This window comes from Salmo salar, chromosome 19 (assembly GCF_965601325.2).
Source record: "Salmo salar chromosome 19, fSalSal1, whole genome shotgun sequence".
Lineage (NCBI taxonomy): Eukaryota > Metazoa > Chordata > Actinopteri > Salmoniformes > Salmonidae > Salmo > Salmo salar.
The window spans coordinates 32,075,160-32,094,312 of NC_138309.1; the positions used below are offsets into that span (position 1 = coordinate 32,075,160).

The 19,153-nt window shown below is 43.4% G+C and overlaps 1 protein-coding gene across 4 annotated transcripts in view; it reads left to right on the top strand.

The window, feature by feature from the left end:
- Positions 1-19,153, top strand: part of LOC106578655 (transcriptional activator GLI3) — a 197,012-nt gene that overhangs the window by 90,507 nt on the left and 87,352 nt on the right. For all 4 annotated transcript variants that reach the window (XM_014157694.3, XM_045702221.2, XM_082965706.1 and 1 more), the window contains exon 4: positions 9,012-9,117. In XM_014157694.3, coding sequence (XP_014013169.3) covers positions 9,012-9,117 — 106 coding nt within the window. The remainder of the gene's footprint in view (positions 1-9,011; positions 9,118-19,153) is intronic.

The window sequence follows — 19,153 nt, forward strand, 5'->3', positions numbered from 1 at the left end:
CTCAATCAGCATTGCTCTCCGGTGCCCGCAACTTTCAGGTCTCATTAAAGCACTCCGGCAGCGTTAATCCTCTAAGTTTTTACACGGCGCCGCCTGCGTGACAAAATGCTAAAATATCACTGTGACACCAAGTTCCGCTCTTTTCTCTTCTCTTCTACACTCCCTCGCTCCCCTGTGTACAGTATTGTATGTTCTACTCTCCTTTTCTTTTCTCTTCTCTCTTTGGGTGCAATTGCTCCTTCTCATTGTGTGTTCTCCCTTCTATCTCTCCCTCCATTCCCTTGATAGTACCTAGCTCTGGTTGTAAGTCGTTCAGGATTATTTTGGGGGGGGAATTTGTTGACAAGGGTGGAGTAAATGGATTACAAGTTGTCCTTGTTTTTGGGAGGAGGGAGAGATCAGGCTCGGCTTTGAGTAAGGGACAAAGAGAGAAGGGGGAGAGAAAGGGAGAGAGAGAAAGAGGGTGAAGTGAGGAAGAAACAGAAATATAGGCCCATGTGGAGAGAGACAGAGAAAGACTTGGAAGAGTGTGAGAGAGAGAGAGAGAGAGAGCTACAGAGAGTGTTGCGGAGGGGAAGAGCCAGGGCTGTAATTGGCCCAGAGGTGACGACCCCTGTCTACTCCTAAGATCCAGCAGTCATTTGTCTGCTTGCTGTGACACTGCATCCCAAATGACACTCTATTCACTAAAATGCACTACTTTTGGCCAGAATCCATAAGTAGGGAATAGGGTGCCTTTTGGGACACAGCTCTGGGTTTCCCTTTTGCTTTACACTGCATGGTGTGACCCACCGTTTCCTCCATTAGACACCCATAATGGACAATAGATATAGTCTACTTAGAGAGTGTCTGTAAACAAGCACGTGCACTACACATGCAAATTCCTAACAACTTAGTTTTTTATGTGAATAAAGGACAATTCTTGAATCTTAAAAATCACGTTTAAAAAATAAAGAAATCTATCAGACTGAAGAATAAATCAACACAATGTAAAATGTACATAACTAATGAGGGAAATGGATAATAGTAAATAAACCATTTCTACTAAGTTCCTAGTTTTATCCTAAACTGTCCCCATAACACACGTGGACATCAACTTGGATGCCCATGGCCACAGTCATGCTGACCAATGCCTTGTTGAATCCCAACCCTGCTCGCTAGCTTCTCTCTGTCTCTCTCTCTGTCTCTCTCTCTGTCTCTCTCTCTGTCTCTCTCTCTGTCTCTCTCTCTGTCTCTCTCTCTGTCTCTCTCTGTCTCTCTCTCTGTCTCTCTCTCTGTCTCTCTCTCTCTGTCTGTCTGTCTCTGTCTGTCTGTCTCTGTCTGTCTGTCTGTCTCTGTCTCTCTGTCTGTCTCTCTGTCTGTCTGTCTGTCTCTGTCTCTGTGTCTCTGTGTGTGTCTCTCTGTCTCTGTGTGTGTCTCTCTGTCTCTGTGTGTGTGTGTGGGGGTTAGAACTGAGCTGGGTCCGAGTGCCTCTTTCCCCTGCCGGGCCAGGCCTGTGTATTATTAGCCTTACAGCCAGGACAGCTGTATTAGCCTCAGTCATTGACTCTCACACAGCAGAGTTACTCTCCTACACGCTGTCATGCTGGGTCAGCCCCAATATTACCTGCCGTGGGGCCCAGGGGGGAGCTGCACCGTGGGGATATCGAGGCTATGGAGGGTCAATCCAGAGTGGACCTGTATCATTAGGCTGTGAGAGAATGAAAGGATAGCGCACTTTCCCATTGACTCAGACTCACACCAGCCTAGACAGTTGGGATTTGAGCATAAAATACACATTTCCATTCAAGTTAATTGCCAATAAAATGCATCTTATCATATAGTTATAGTACTATAATATAAATACACTATGCATTAGACATGCTTAAAATATGTTTCGTGGACGGTCTGGCACAAAATGTTCCTATTTATTAATTGGAATTAGACTTTTAAAAAACACAGATCTGAAAATAGTATAGTCTTGGTCGGACCAATATCAATCACATGGGAATATAACCCAGATAAGCGTGTAGCTTGGTCCTGTTGAGTTAAGCTGAGGTTTAAATAATTTCCTTTCTACCGCAAGATGTATCATTGCTTGGACTGGCTGCTGAGTGAGGGAGAGTGAGTGAGGGAGAGTGAGGGAGGGAGAGCGAGACCACTATGACTGTCCCAAAATTAAGGAAAGCTTTGACTATGTACAGACTCAGTGAGCATAGCCTTGCTATTTAGAGAGGCCGCCGTAGGCAGACCTGGCTCTCAAGAGAAGACAGGCTATGTGCACACTGCTCACAAAATGAGCTGGAAATTGAGCTGCACTTCCTAACCTCCTGCCAAATTTATGACCATATTAGAGACATATACTTCCCTCAGATTACATAGACTCACTAAGAATAAAAAAACAAATCCAATTTTGATAAACTCCCATATCTATTGGGTGAAATACCATCACAGAAGCAATGTTTGTGACCTGTTGCCACATGAAAAGAGCAACCAGTAAAGAACAAACACCATTGTAAATACAACCCATATTTGTTTATTTATTTTCCCTTTTGTACTTTAACTATTTGCACATCGTTACAATAACCGTAATATTACATTTTAAACGTCTCTATTCCTTTGAAACTTTTGTGAGTGTAATGTTTGTTAACTTGCTTTGGCAATTGAAACATGTGTTTCCCATGCCAATAAAGCCCTTTGAATTGAATTGAGAGAGAGGGAGAGAGTGGGAGACAGAGTGGAGACTAGAGAGTTTTAGTGCAGTGTTTCTGCTGCTAAATCGCTGTGTAAATCTCTACCCAGCTGGGAAAGGGGGAGGGGAAGGAGAGGGAGGAAGAGGAGGGTGATCCGACGCACGGCGCTTTGTTCTGCTCCCCAGCTTAGGCAATCTGGAGGAATTCACCAAATGCAGGAGATAGATTGGCGCTCCACAGAGGACCCCATGAAATAACCTTCACTTCTTCTCTGCTGCTCTGTACTGGGATAGAGGGAGGAGGGAGGGAGGAGGGAGGGAGGAGGAGGGAAGGAGGAGGGAGGGCCCTTGCCGGGTGCGCAATTTGTTAATATTGACTCCACTTGGTAAATCTCTTGCAGATGCGGGACTTCCATTGAGCTGTTTGAGGTGGGGTAAGAGGGGTACGGTAGGGGGAATAAGGGAGGGTAAATTACTTTGACCAAAAATATTTGTCTGCCTAATCTCAACCCTGATCTCTAGCCTGCTTCCTGATTGGTTTAAACAACTACAGTATGTGGCCTTATTTGTTTAAACGGTCAGCAATGCCTAGGCACAGACCAAAAGACCTTGCGTAGAGTGACTTCTGCAGTAGAGAGGGAGACAGAGACAGAGAGGAGAACTGTATTGATTTAATGGTGAAGGAGAAAGTGCGATCTGCCAATGTTTCTCTCGTTGATGAATGGCAGAGAGAATTAAAACACTCTTATTTTATTTAACCTCTACCTCTCTCGCCTTGTCTTCTCTCTCACAGTTAGTCTTTGCTGAGTAAAGGATTTGTTTGTTCCTCAGTCACACACACACTAGATGTTTTCCTGAGTCTAGGCCACTCACACACACCTCGTACCGTACTGCAGAGAGCCTCAGCACAGCTGGAGCATTAGGCTAATTTATTCAGTGGTAATTAGCCTATTAGACGTACAACAGTCTGGGACCGTAATTAAGCAAACCACTCCAAAAGTCAACAGCAACTCCCACTGAGCTTAGCTAAACAGTCCCGGAACGTGTTGTTTACATGTTCAGCTTGAGGTCTCGGTGTGAGCAAACACAAGCAAGCAGAGCAGGGGCTGATCCCCCAAAATGACCTCCAACATCACACACTCGCATGGAGTTCCTTTCATGTGAACAGTTGTAGCCAAACACAGACACAGGTGTGCTGGTGTGATTGGTGATCATGCGGAGGTGTTTGTGGTGGACATGTCACACAGTTTGTGGAGGGGAGAGACAAGGAGGGGATTGCAGGGGGGTTATGTTAGGTCTTGCTTAGCGGTACATACACATGTGTATGCACACACTCAGTCATTCATGCACATAAGCTGTTACTCACAGTAATTTACACACGCACACACACCTCCTCCCAGACACACTCAACGAGCATCTCTCACACATTCAACTAAGCAAGCGCCCCTCTACTCGCTCCTCAGCCATCGTCTGGCTAGGGGCAGCGGTGCAGGCGAGCGTGCCTGAGTGCTGAGATCATGAGCGAGGAGAGAAGTGGCGTAATGAAACTTGGCAGGCCCAGCACCGCCGTCATATGTTCCACATTACCCATTCACAAACCTCTGGAGCAGAGCAGGCCCCGGCAGCAGCCCTTTTCTCACTCCGCTTTAGTCGGTTATGACAATCTGTCACTGCGTCTTTGTGCTATTGCACCAGAACTTTGAGGCGCAGAGGAGAAGCTCAGTGGGTTCTGGATGACTGTTCTTCCTCAGTGTCAAGCTGCAGATGACACAGCGTATGCATCCCAAATGGCACCCTATCCCCTATTTAGTGCACTGGTCAAAAGTAGTGCACTATATGTAATAGGGCACCCTTTGGGGGGGGGGGGCGGCATTTGGGACAAAGACAGTGCCAGAGGAGTGTCAGGGAGCACTCAGTACGGGACAGGAAGAATCTCAGTTATGACAAGTCATCAACTCTTCTGATTATGTAACAGAGATATTGTTTATGTCAAGTTACGGTTCAGATTCGATTATAGTTGACTATTCAGATTATTTTCAAGTGATACAAAGCGTATCATTATTTTTTATTTAACTAGGTAACGGCCATAGTTTGTCTATGGCCGTTACCTAGTTAAATAAAAAATAATGATACGCTTTGTATTAGACCTTACATTTCTCACATAACGGAAGGAAATGATCTAATAACAACCAACTAGAATGATATGCTTCAGGCTTTATTCTCTCTACCCCCCCTCTTTAAAATCCTTTAAGTGTCCTATAAAATAAAAAGTAATTATCATCCTCTTCATAATGAAGGGGAAGCAGCAGGCTTTTGGTGCTCAGTAACGGTGTGTTTTGTGTTGAATTACAACTAATGAGTCTGGTCAAAGTTGCCCACTAATTGCCCTTTCATTACAGACCCATTTGTAATCATGTCTTAATGAGTTCCATCTCTAAAAAAATATGAAACAAAAATGCATACTGCTCCCATGCAAAGTTATGCAGGGTCATTAAAATATTTCAAAATAATTGTAAACTTATTTGGTACTGGATAGTGATGAATTGTTGATGAGTTGCTGTTTTGGAAATGTACTCAAATTGACACATTTTGATACAACCCCCCTCCAAAGCAAAAAGTTCCCTCACTGTGCCCCATTATTTTTGAGGGTTTTGGGCTGTTAGTGACATACTGTATTTGGTTGGTACAATACAGTATGGATGCGTCCCAAATGGCACCCTATTCCCCATCTACACTGAGTGTACAAAACATGCTCTTTCTATAACAGACTGACCAGGGGAAACCAGGTGAAAGCTATGATCCGTTATTGATGTCACTTGTTAAATCCATTTCAATCAGTGTAATCACTGGTTTTCAGTCCTGGTCCTGAGGACCCAAAGGGGTGACCATTTTTGTTTTTGCCCTAGCACTACACAGCTGATTCTAATGATCCACTCATCAAAAGGTGAAGGGCAGGAGACAGGTTAAAGAAGGATTTTTAAACCATGAGACAACTGAGACATGGATTGTGTATGTGTGCCATTGAGGGTCAATGGGCAAGACAGAAGATTGAAGTGCCTTTGAACTGGGTATGGTAGTAGATGCCAGGCACACTGATTTTAGTGTGTCAAGAACTGCAAAGCTGCTAGGTTTTTCATGCTCAACAGTTTCCCGTGTGTATCAAGAATGGTCCACACGCCAAAGGACATCCAGCCAACTTGACACAACTGTGGGAAGCATTTAAGTCAACATGGGCCAGCATCCCTGTGGAACGCTTTTGACACCTTGTAAAGTCCATGCCCCGACAAATTATGGCTGTTCTGAGGGCAAAAGGGGGTGCAACTCAATATTAGGAAGGTGTTCCTAATGTTTGTACACTCAGTGTAACGCATAACTTTAACCAGTAAAAACAAGTGCACTAAATATGGAATAGGGTGCCATTTAGGGTACAAGTTACGCTTTACCCTGTAATGGTTTACTATATCAGCGGTGGGGAGGGTAAAAGCTGTGACACGCGCATTAACTCTATATAACCTCCAGCTGTGTCTGTATTCTAAAGAGGCCCCTGAATACACGCAGGGGCAATTTACTCCCAGTCAACCAAGTAGTCCCCACAGGAGACAGTGGAGATGGATTGTGGGATGGAGTCATCTCCCTCTCTCTTGCTTAACCAGTAAAAACAAGTGCACTAAATATGGAATAGGGTGCCATTTAGGGTACAAGTTACGCTTTACCCTGTAATGGTTTACTATATCAGCGGTGGGGAGGGTAAAAGCTGTGACACGCGCATTAACTCTATATAACCTCCAGCTGTGTTGCTCTCTCTCCCACCCTCTCTCTCTCTCCCCCACACACTTTCTCTCTCCCTCTCTCCCTCGCTCCCTCTCTCCCTCTCCCTTCCTTTCCCTTGTTCTCTGAACTATATACATTCGTTCAAGTGGCACAGAGGGCTGTTTGCCTTCCTAATGGAGGTAGTGTGGCAGAGCCTATTTAGATAGGTGCCCTGCTAAAGTAAACTTCGGACAGGGATTCAAATAAAGCAGCTCCCTTAACTGACTGCTGTAAGCTGAGGCGAGGGAGGAGTGTTGGCTAAGACCAGGAGGGAGGATAGGAAACTCAAGGAGGAAAGAAGGAAGGAGGGGGAAGGCACAGGGGTGTGTTGAGTGAGCAGCTCCAGAGGGATAAACAGAGTTGGGATCTGGGTAATCCAGAGTGGAGAGGCGGGTGTGGTAGAGGAGATGGAGGAGGAGAAGTAGTGTCATTCAGACTGGAGCAGGAGAGGTTCTGCAATTTGAAATCTGTATAGTCCCTCCATAGACCTCTGCCCTGCCTCACAGGTTGAAGTTTCAGCCCAGGGTTTCACATGAGTAGTCAAGGACACGGCTTAGAGACACTAGCAAACCAATACTGCTCTTAGTGCATTGGATCCAATAACTTTAAGACTGTGTTAGATAAACATAACTAATAGCAGATTCATCTCCTTCAGAGAAGACATGGAGAAGGAGAGCTAGGCCAAACATGATTCATCAGAAGGAAGCTATCAAAGAGACAGATAGTCAAACACAGTGCCAGAGGGCTGCTGCAGTAGGCATTTAGCTATCACGTCTCTTTGAGGTCCTATCTTTCTTACAAAAACAAGTTCACTTCAAATACATTTTCACATTTGTGTAAGACAATGGAAAGAAATGTAATAGTACAGATTTGTTCCACAGTATGTTTTTGAGCCTCATGATCTACGTTTCATTTTCCATGTTCATTTTCCATGTTGATTTGTGCTGTATACTCTATTTTGATAAACAATGCAAGCCGCTATTTAGAAAGGATTACACAACTGGTATGCAATCATAGAAAACATTCCTAATCTATTCACCAGGATGCATCTGATTTATATCCATCTGCTTACATGACTCGTGATACAACACCTTTCCCTTTTAAGACCTGCATGCGCTGCAGTTCAAGGCCTGTCCGAGTTGTCCTGTTGGTCGAGCTTGGGCAGGGTAGGTGGTGATCAGCCAACCTGTTAATAATGAGTGTTGAGCTAGTGAGTGTTGAGCTAGTGAGTGTTGAGCTAGTGAGTGTTGAGCTAGTGAGTGTTGAGCTAGTGAGTGTTGAGCTAGTGAGTGTTGAGCTAGTGAGTGTTGAGCTAGTGAGTGTTGAGCTAGTGAGTGTTGAGCTAGTGAGTGTTGAGCTAGTGAGTGATGAGCTAGTGAGTGATGAGGTAGTTGAGGTAGAGCAGCAAGCCTGAGTGAGCCAGGGGGATAAACCTCTCTGTGTTGCTGCCCAGCAGTGGGCCCTATGTTTGGCATTGACCAGGGTGCACAACTAGATCCAGCTGTTGGGCACCACTCCCCCTGGCTGCCTGGCAGCCTGCCCATCCCACTACTGCTAGCACACAGTCGCCAGATGTTTACACGCTAAAAACACTTCCTATCACAAAGCGCCCTCCTCCCCTCCCTGTTTGTGTGTGTGTGTGTGTTTTAACCCTTTCCATTTTCACAAGGGTTCAAGTAGCCCCTCGGGAAGTGTGGGCAAGATGCACTTAAATAGACAAGCTCATACTGAACTTGTCCTACAATGGATATATGAAGTATTCGAAACACAGCATTCCAGCACTTGCTTGAGGGATTGTATACCATAGGATAGATGTTGCAGTTGAGGTGAGGATGCTTGAACTTATGTAGTTGTATGTTTCCAGCTCATGCAACATTTCAGCAGCTTCTCTTTCAGAAGGTAAAAATAGCAAAGTGCTGATATTATGCAAATGTTTAAATGTTTTATCTGGGGAATTAGATACTTCTCTCTGACAGTTGTGACGAATCATTTCCCTGCCTGAAATGATTTCCAAACGCATCCTCAATTTTTCTCCCTATTCCCTCTGTTTCAATGGCTGTTCCTCAGTGTTAGTCTTTGTGTAAAAAGTGTATTTATGCCTGATCAGACTTACAGCAAGACAAAAGGCAAAAGTCTTGCAGTTAATTTGTGTCTGGGTTTATTTTGAGATGTTTTAAGTGTACTTCTTAGTGAACATTCCAAGGCAGTGAGGCTTTTTAGTTGTTATTTTTAATGAGGTCTCATTTGGACAGGGCCTCCTGAAAGATGGCCATCAACCACTGCTTTTCATTACTCTGTCCTAAGACTGGCTGAAGAGGAACATTACTTAGTAATTCCCTCAAAAACACATTGAGGCAATACATGCAACCATGATTCAATGGCACGCAAAGAGATATGTGCTTTGTCACAACTTCTGGTGTAAAAAGGGCTTTATAAAATAAATGTTATTGGCTTTAAGGCTGATTGTCTGTAGCAGTGTCATCTCTAACATTTTTCTCTCTCTTTTCTCTTTCTCTTTATCCCCATGCAGCACCGCCACAGTTTTTCCCTGCTTTCCATCCACCGGTGCCCATCGACGACAGACATGCCCAGGGACGCTACATCTACGAGCCGTCCCCTGTTCCCCCTCTACACGTGTGAGTGTCCCAGACTGTACACACACACACACACACACACACACACACACACACACACAACCCCCCCATCCCCGTACACATCCACTTCTTCTTTAAATAAAATAATGCAAAGGAATTTGTACAATTCTACCAGTCAGGCCTAATGGGAAGTGATTTGGATATCAGTATCATATCATTGGTATCAGCAAGAACCCCCAGTAGTGTTAATGGCAATATTAATAAGATGCTCCTGTTTCCAACACCCCAAGGCATGTTGCATCCTCCTCAGAGGTGCTCTGTGCTCCCCTGCTCTCCAGATCAAAGGCCACAGCCCTATCTGGGAGTAACATGATCCACATGTCAGAGACACGCAAATTAACATGTGTCAGAAAAATGGAAACTAGGGCCTCTGAGCATGTTATTCTCATAAGCACAGTGATCAAGTCTTGTCAACTCCCAACCTGACATACCTTCACTGACACACACATCTCAACTGACACACACATCTCAACTGACACACACACCTTCACTGACACACACACACATCTCTTCTGACATACGCACTGTACCATGTATGCACCCCCCCCCCCCCCCCCCCCACCCACACACACAAATAACACACATATTAGTTAGAATGAGAGGGAATTTGTCTTTCACTCTCTCCCTTCTTTGTCTCTTTTTCACTCCACCGCTTTCGCTCTCTGTTCTGCCTGAAAAGTGAGTGCTGGTAGTGGATGCTCTGTCGCCCTTGCAGCACTAATTTCTCACCCAGAGACAGCAAGGAAGCGATCAGTGCGCGACTGGGACAAATTGGATGGGGCAGCTACTTGGGCCACATTATGTTTGAAATTCTTCTTCATTATCAACCCCCCCATCCTCAGGAGTCATATCTCTCCCTTGCTGATGTGCCACTAAGCATAATGCATTTTTTATGTCTCCCCCCACCCTCACACTCCCACCCCCCCTCGTCTCAGAGGAGAGAGGGAGAGGCAAGGAAATAAAAAAGGGTTAGTGATTGATGCCCCGTGTCAACGCAAACAAAATGGCAAATATAATTGAGCATTTAGCTTCTGCAGAGAACATGCGTCGCCAATACGGCTCAAACAAACAGCCGTGTTTGTTATCAGTCAGAGGCGCTTTGGAGAGATCTGGAGCACAGGTTAGGGGGAAGGGGGAGACATGGAACCCGCTGAATTAAATTAAGGGGTAAGAGAAGTTGCGCAGCACAGAACGAATGTGTTCAGTCACTCGATCTCTGTCCGGATAAGAGTTATCTGGCTGGCGCGCTTCGTTTGCTCAACCTGTCAGTGGAGGCATGGTCGTGAGACGTGGCAACCGTTGCCGTACTTATGGGCTGTTTATCCACTTGTATTGCTGCTTAATATGACACGCCACGCTGAAAGGCCCCATTTTTCATTATTTCAAGGCAGTTTAGTGCATGATCTTATTCAAATTGACTTGGGTACTAGTACACACATTATCGAGTTACACGTGTTCCTTTCAGATCTCAAATCAAATCAAAGTTTATTTGTCACGTGCGCCGAATACAACAGGTGTAGACCTTACAGTGAAATGCTTACTTACAAGCTCTAACCCCTCTGCTCTCAATGTCATTACTCTTGCTGCTTTTTAGAGTAGGAAATAGTGTTACATTGTGTTACTGAAGTTATGTTTAGGGTTTGTACAGTCCAGTTGACAGATTACCGAGTTATGTAGGCTACTGTAGTTCCTTGGTTCAGATTTGGACTGTAACATAAACTCAGTATTGCTTTGGAACAATACATCTGGCAATTTGGTCTCATTGGATAGTGTTTTGGAATTCCTTACGAAGGAGCATTTTGATCCAGTCACCCCCAACAATGCCATCATGGCCCTGCACACAGAGAGAACATGCATGGCCCTGCAGGGGACAGGTGGGGGGGGGTTCAGACAGAAATATAGAATTGTTTTAAGACAAACTCTCCTTAGTGAGCAGAATTAATCGTTGTTAGCCCTCTTAAAGATATGGCTAAGTACACAGTAGAGTATTATTGGCATTACTTCCCCATACAGAGGTTTCATTACAGCGGGTAATTACAGTGGGTCTGGCCCCGCGGCGGTACAATCAATCCAGCTTCGAAATGCTAGCTGTCACGCTAACGCTAACATCGCTAATGCTAGGACTTTGTCCGGTAGAAAAACACGCAGCCGCCTCATATTCTCATGATACATTCTGCCGTCCAACCGACGTCGCAAATGAACAGAATCCTGTCCTATTATTGTGACAGGTCTAATTGAAACATGTTTGTTTACGTCCCAGCGCTGCAGACGAGGGAGGAAGGACGGAGCGTTAGCGAAGGCGCTACGCTAAAGGCACCCGGCGATATGAGACCGACGGAATTAAATTAAAAGCTCATAAAATGAAATATACTCTGTATTAGCTGCTTGACACTTAATTTGCCTTCAAATGAGCGGAGGAAATCACAAATTAACTCTCCTTTGTTTTTCCACTCCCTCTCTCTCTCTCTCACTCCTGCTACACACCACCCCTATTAGGCAGGGAAGAGTGCAATTACAGGCAGGAGCTAGGATAATCGTTTAGTTTATGAATTATTGCATGGGAAGGCACCCGTGTGCCATTCAATATTAAAGATAGGGTCAGGGGTTGCCTTCCTTGTGTGGGTGCATTGATGATGTACTGTTCAAGAAAGTTATCCATTTCCACATAATAGAGGATTGTAGTCCTACACGTCTAAAATGGGAAACTGTGGAGTCTTTAATCAAAACCCTCAGCATATAGAGCTCTGTCCAACCACTTCTTAATGACTATAGAATAGGACCTCAGTGCAGCTGATCTAGGATCAGCAGGCCTCTTCCCCACTACCTCAGTGTCTCTGACCAAGAAACAGCTGACCTTTTCCTCCTCTAGAGAGGATGCTTCCTCACTTCCTGCTTAAATAAACACATGGACCAGTGAAGAGCAGACTCCATGGAAACTCTGGTCCCCACCGTCACTCTCATTGTGTTGGCCTATATTAATGGGGTTCTGGGGGGGCTGGGGGGCTTTGTGGGGGATGCTGGGGCCTTTCATAGGGGACATTATTGGCCCGACTGAGGACTACCGGCGGAAACAAAAGGCCCTCTCTTGTGGCACAGTGCCTGGTCTCGGTCACCCGGAGACGGGCCGAGAACAAACAGAGGTATTTGACTACAAGTCAATTATCTGCATGGGAGTTTAGTCGTGGGTTAGAGGCCCTTGCGCTTGAATGTGGCCACTGAAACAACAAAACACTCTTAGGGGATAAGTAATTGACTCGCAACTGTTTGCGTTGTCACGGTCGTTGCCTTCGGAAAGTATTCAGACTTTTTCCATATTTTGTTACATTACAGCCTTATTCTAAAATGTATTAAATAAATAAAAATCCTCAGCAGTCTACACACAATACCTCATAATGACAAAGCGAAAACAAGTTTTACGTTTTTAATTTGTTTTTAATTAAAAATTTAAAACAGATACCTTATTTACATAAGCATTCAGACCCTTTGCTATGAGACTCGAAATTGAGCTCAGGTGCATCCTGTTTCCATTGATTATCCTTGAGATGTTTCCACAACTTGATTGGAGTCCACCTGTGGTACATTCAATTGATTGGACATGATTTGGAAAGGCACACACCTGTCTATATTAGGTCCCATAGTTGACAGTGCATGTCAGAGCAAAAACCTTAGAGCTCTGAGACAGGATTGTGTCGAGGCACAGATATGGGGAAGAGTACCAAAAAATGTCTGCAGCACTGAAGGTCCCCAAGTTTGGAACCTCCAAGACTCTCCCAAGAGCTGGCCGCCCGGCCAAACTGAGCAATCGGGGGAGAAGGGCCTTGGTCAGGGAGGTGACCAAGAACCCGATGGTCACTCTGACAGAGCTCTAGAGCTCCTCTGTGGAGATGGGAGAACCTTCCAGAAGGACAACCATCTCTGCAGCACTCCACCAATCGGGCATTTATGGTAGAGTGACCAAGCGGAGGCCACTCTTCAGTAAAAGGCGCATGACAGCCCGCTTGGTGTTTGCCAAAAGGCACCTAAAGGACTCTCAGACCATGAGAAACAAGATTATATGGTCTGATGAAACTAAGATTGAACTCTTTGGCCTGAATGCCAAGCGTCACGGAAACATTGCACCATCCCTACGGTGAACGGAGCAAAGTACAGAGAGATCCTTGATGAAAACCTACTCCAGAGAGCTCAGGACATTAGACTGGGGAGAAGGTTCACCTTCCAACAGGACAACGACTATAAGCACACAGCCAAGACAACGCAAGAAGTCTCTGAATGTCCTTGAGTGGCCCAGCCAGAGCCCGGGCTTGAACCCGATCGAACATCTCTAAAGAGACCTGAAAATAGCTGTTCAGCAATTTTGGAATAAGGCTGAAACCTAACAAAATGTGCAAAAAGTCAAGATCATTCAAGCCTGAATACTTTCAGAAGACACTGCAGGCATTTGCTTAAGAATTAGCTTGAATGATCTACTCCTGACTACAATACACAATGGAATGTTTAAACGTAGGTACTGTATCTCCACAGATTCGTATCCACTCAGATAATGTGTGCGATTTGTCATGATATCGTTAGTTCTGCCACTTGTTTGTAATGTCTCATGAGGATTCTCTATGACATTGTTTGTGTCATAGTAATGATGTCAGTCACAATATAAAGATGATAATGGAAAACCTTTTGGGAAAAGGAACACATACTGATTTGGCACAATGTTCTGTGTAAGTGGTGAATATACACGTGGATTCTGACTCTGGAAGGGGGTGGAGGTGTGTCTGTGTGCGTATGTGCGCCTGTGCGTGTGTGTGTGTGTGTGTGTGTGTGTGTGTGTGTTGGGCCTGTAAAGGTATGCTGCGTCCTGTCTGTGGTGTTATTGCATTCAGAAGTGTATTTGTACAGCTGTGGTCCACAAACGGACTGTAAGGTATTCTGTGAGGCTACCAGGGGAAAAGCAGCAGGCCCCATTCATTTCAATACAACATCAGCACTCTGTAGTCGGCTACAGTGAAACCATAGTTAACTGCCCAAAAAAGGGTGTAATTGATTTTCATGCAATTATGAGAATGATCATTCCATCTTAGTAACAACATACTGAAACCTTGTTGAACATATGAAACATTTATTTATGAAGCGGCACATAAATTCGGAACTACAACCAACGGACCATGAGCTGTTTTTCCCCCCATTATCTATAAAATGTTACCTGAATTGTAATTTTCCCACCTCCATATCTGCATTTTGGTGCTCTCGCTCTCTCTCTCGCTCTGTGTCCTTTTGGCTGAGAGAAGAGTGTGTTTTTTAGGTGTACGCCATTTTTGCTTGGTTATTTACATAAACTGTTGTCAGAAAGCCAAATGTGGACATTGAGGAGCGGCGTGCTGCTTAGCATAAAGACCATAGTCTTATCTCCACACCTCCCTCCAGATTTCTCATCTACTCCAGATGGTGAGATGCCTGGCATTGCACGCGCACATACACACGCGCACATACACACGCGCACATACACACGCGCGCACACACACACTTACTTCATGACAAAAGGCACGCTGAATGACAAAAGGCACGCTGAATGACAAAAGGCATAGTGTAGCAGCTTTCATAAAGAGCTAGAGGAAAATACTGTAAATGTATGGAGACATGTTTAAGCTTTCCTTTGGATTTTCCTTTTCATGTGTTGAGGGTTTTAGTTATTTTGGACTGATGTTTCACCCTTTCTTACTGTATGTGAAGCAGTTTTATCATTTTGTATTCATTCATTCAACGTTGGCAAACATTAGCAGTTTTCATTTTCTGTTGGCGTATACGTTTATTAATGTGTTCATAAGTGTCTGTAAACCATTTGTAAATTCCCTATAAATGAACCTGTTTAGTATAAGCCTATATTTATTCCTTTACCCTAAATAAATCATGGTAATATTAAACCTTGATAAATTGTAATAAATATAAAATGGGACTATAAATTCCAATGATGATTTCTTTATCATCTCTAGATGATCTCTATGTGGCTTCTGTCAGTAATGAGAAGGAGGAGAGCAAGCCACTTTTCTCATCTCCCTCCCTTTTTCCCCCTTATCCCCCGTTCTCTGCGAAATCGTAGGGCACCCTCCTTCTGGTGAAGTCACCAGGTTCCCCCCATCCACTCCTCCCCTCCTCCTCCTCCCTTCTTTTTAAAATACCTTCTCTGTGGCGTCAGGCTGTATTCGTTGGACAGGCAGTCACGCGGTAACTGGCTTCATGATTAATGGTGTTTATTCTTGACAAAAGTCCCCTTTATTTATCTGCATTGCCGTTTCACCGATACTATCAGTCACCTGAATGAAACATTTTCAGTCATACCAATTTTGCAGTATAATTGAGTAGAGTCACCTTTTCGTTTTTCCCCCTCCTCTCACTTTCCTCTCTCCTCTCCTCTCTCTCCTCTCCCACTCTATCTGGCAGTCTTATCATGGCCACAGTAATTTTCGCGCTGCGTGGCTTGATATGGAGTGGCTGGCTTTAGCCTTATTTGACATAAAGCCCCTTCAATTTTCACTGGAGAAAAAAAAGGGAAGTAAAAGAAAGTTGCGTGCCACTCTGTGAAATGGGCGGGAGAGGCGGGGGTAAAGTATCTCTCCCTCTCTTTTTTTTCTCAAGCAATTTCAGGATCTAGAGAGAAAATGAGATAAATGCCTATAAGCATAATTGTGGGCAGTTTGAAGTTACATAATTTTTGTTGTAATACACCAGTTTTGAAAACCTAAATGGATGGTGTCTGGTTTGATGAAGTGTGATATTTTGAAGGCACCTGTACATTTTGTGGTTGATGGATACTGCAGGTTTCGAAAAAAATCAAGTCTTTGGTAGATTAGACATGTGACAAGCCCTGCTCTGGTTTACAGTTGAGTCATTACCCAGGTAAACCTGTTTAGACATGTTGCTAAATTCTACTTAAGAGCTGCTGTTACTACCATATAAATATATTTTAGTGATTCTATTACTATGGTTGTTACACGTACACAGTTGTGGACAATTTTGCATTAGTTTTTTTAGGGCATATGGAATACATCTTTTTTAAATTTCTGCTGGTTATTACATGTATGTTGTGGCTGAAATTGTGTTTAAGAATCAAGGGTATTGATAAAGAGTATTTATTTATACTAAACTCACAGCTACATAACCATTTTAATTTTAATAGTAGGTTGTACTACATTGTTGTTAGATTTTATTTGATGTCATATATGTTTGTTTCAACCCAACTCAACAGCTATTGAAATGCCCCTTTCATTAATTTGTAAATGTACCAAAATAAATGAGAATGTGGCACTGGTGATTCACATTTTTATTGAGTAGTAACAATATGGGTAAAATGAATAACCCAGTCAGTCATTTCGCCTTACATTTCCTTTGATCTTTGTAGGTTTCATTAATTTAAGACCACAGCAAATTATTTATTTGACTACAAGAATAATATCTATCTATCTACTAGTGGCCTTTTTGAAATTCGACATGTAACACATTAGTACACTTGATTTTCTGTACAGAAATCTATTGCCCTCCTGTTTATATTTGAGATCTCAATTTGTAGCTCGCCCATGTTGCACAATGGAAGAGAAAGTCTGGAGGAGAGGAGATAACAGACAGGTGCTAACAGCTAGTTGTGTGTGTCAGTCAGCCTGTCACTGTGTGTATGTGCACGTGTGCATGCGGGCCTGTGTGTGTGTGTTCAATCTGCCTAAGGTTAACAAAGCCTTGTGCTCAACTGTCAATTCCATAATGGGAAGATTCGACAGCCATGCCATTACATCACTCACCAGTTCAAATATTAAGTAGGGTTTGTTGAGTAATGCTTTTCATCTTTAGATTTTTCTTCCAAATAAAGATTCAGAAAATAAAATGCAGATACAATTGGAACTGTATAACCTAAGTGTATGAACCGTTTATATGCTATAAAATAAATGTCAACGATGAAAGTGATTCATTATTATGATTTCAATTGACATTTAAAATACTCCCAAGTCACCATTATCACAGTGTTTTATACAAATGCTCTAAACCTTTTACAGGCCCTCTGTTTTAACATTTTAAATTGCATTTACCAACATTATTGACATTACAAATGTTGGCTAATTGACTTTGATATTAAATATTGATTATGGTAATGCTGTTGATAAGGAAGACCTCAGTATATCTCAGAATTCCAGGGCCCGTATTCATTAAACCTCTCAGAGTAGGTGTGCTGATCTGGGATCAGTTCTGCCTTTTAGATCATAAGGAATATGGTTATATGGACAGGGAGGACCTGATCCTAAACTGCACTTCTACTTTGAGACGCTTTATGAATACATTCCCAGAGGCCTGTCTGTTGATTGAAGGGGGCAATGGGTTTGTGGGAGGGGCCAGCTGTCACATCAGTGCCTTCTCTTAATTGGCTTTATAAAGGCCCCTCCCACCTTTCTACTGGCCTAGAGGTTCAGAAGGAGGGCGCACATGTGTGTTTGTTTCTTGATGTTTATTTCATCTTAGAATATTATTTTCATCAACAACAACAACAACAAAAAATATATATATATAGTAACATGGATTTGTAAAAAGAAAACTGGAAAATAGATATTGCTATACAGAGTTTTACATTTGAGAAAACACAACAAATATAATTATATCATGTCTGTCGGCATACTAACCTACTATTAGTTAATAATTGTTGTTAGGTTAAAGGGGCAGTCTGGGATTCTAATCAAAATGAATGGCTATAGGACCATATTTAATTCATTTAAAAGTACAAAAACATATGTACAGATTGCCCCTTTAAAGTGAGTCAAAATAATGTGATTGAAGAGTCAGTGTAGTCAGTGTTGGGACTCAGACCCTTGCTTTGTGGAGGCAGGTAGAACCATCCCGGTGGGCCGTCAGAAGAAAGTGTAGAAAATGTTGACTTTCCATTATTCCGGCTTGGGCTTGGGGCCCTAGGAATTCACTCTGGGGGCCAGTTACAGCAAGTAACGAGATCTAGGGAACAGGGTCGTAAATTCTGCCTGCTTTTTGCTAGAAAGCCTTTCTTTTCCCCCTCTGTCCACTCCCTCCATCTCTCCCCTCGTCAAGCTTTAAGTAAATGGGGGGAAACATAAAGGTAACAATGTATAATATTACCACATGTTGTCGATTTAAAAAAACATTTGTTTAACATTTGTTAAACTGTTCTGAAGGCCATTGACAGCTTTAACGGTGAAGGAAATGAGTTCATTACCTCCTCTCCTCCACTGACTACCTCTCCTTCTCTCCTTTTCACTCCTCCTTGTTTTGCCCTTTATACGTTCTCATTCTCTCTTATGAGCTATCGTGGCATTTTGTAATTATTCTTCGTCCTTCACTTCCTTCACTAAGGATATTAATCACACTCACATACGGCTACTCTATTCTTTGAGCACCGTGTTATCTCTTATCCAATCAAATCTGAAGTCCATTATTCATGTGTGAGAAGAATGTTTTCATCTCTCACACTGTTGTTTGGATCTTAACTGTTTGGAATGAGCAACAGACAGAGCCCATCTCTGCTGTCTTCATCTTCCATGATACCTCACTCTCTCAGAGAGGGGTCAGCGTGTGAAGTATCTCTCTGCACGCATCATCCAGCGGGAGCGGCACAAATATGCACAGTCATGCACACAGCTGCGGGGTGTCGGAACTGTTAAAAGGAATGTAACTAGCATTTGGTGCTGCTCTGTCTGTGTGTATTTGTCAGTAGGTTGCATTTTGTGTGTCCAAAAGAGATCGCTTTTTAATAAATGAGAGATGGAAGTTGAATTAAATTGGACTGGAAGACTGGAAAGTTCAGACAAATTTGGATATACAGTGAGTATACAAAACATTAAGAACCACCTGCTCTTTCCATGACAGACTGATCAGATGAATCCAGGGGAAAGCTATGATCCCTTATTGATATCACAGTGTAGATGAAGGGGAGGAGACAGGTTATAGAAGGATTTTTAAGCTTTGAGACAATTGAGACATGGATTGTGTATGTGTGCCATTCAGAGGGTGAATGGGCAAG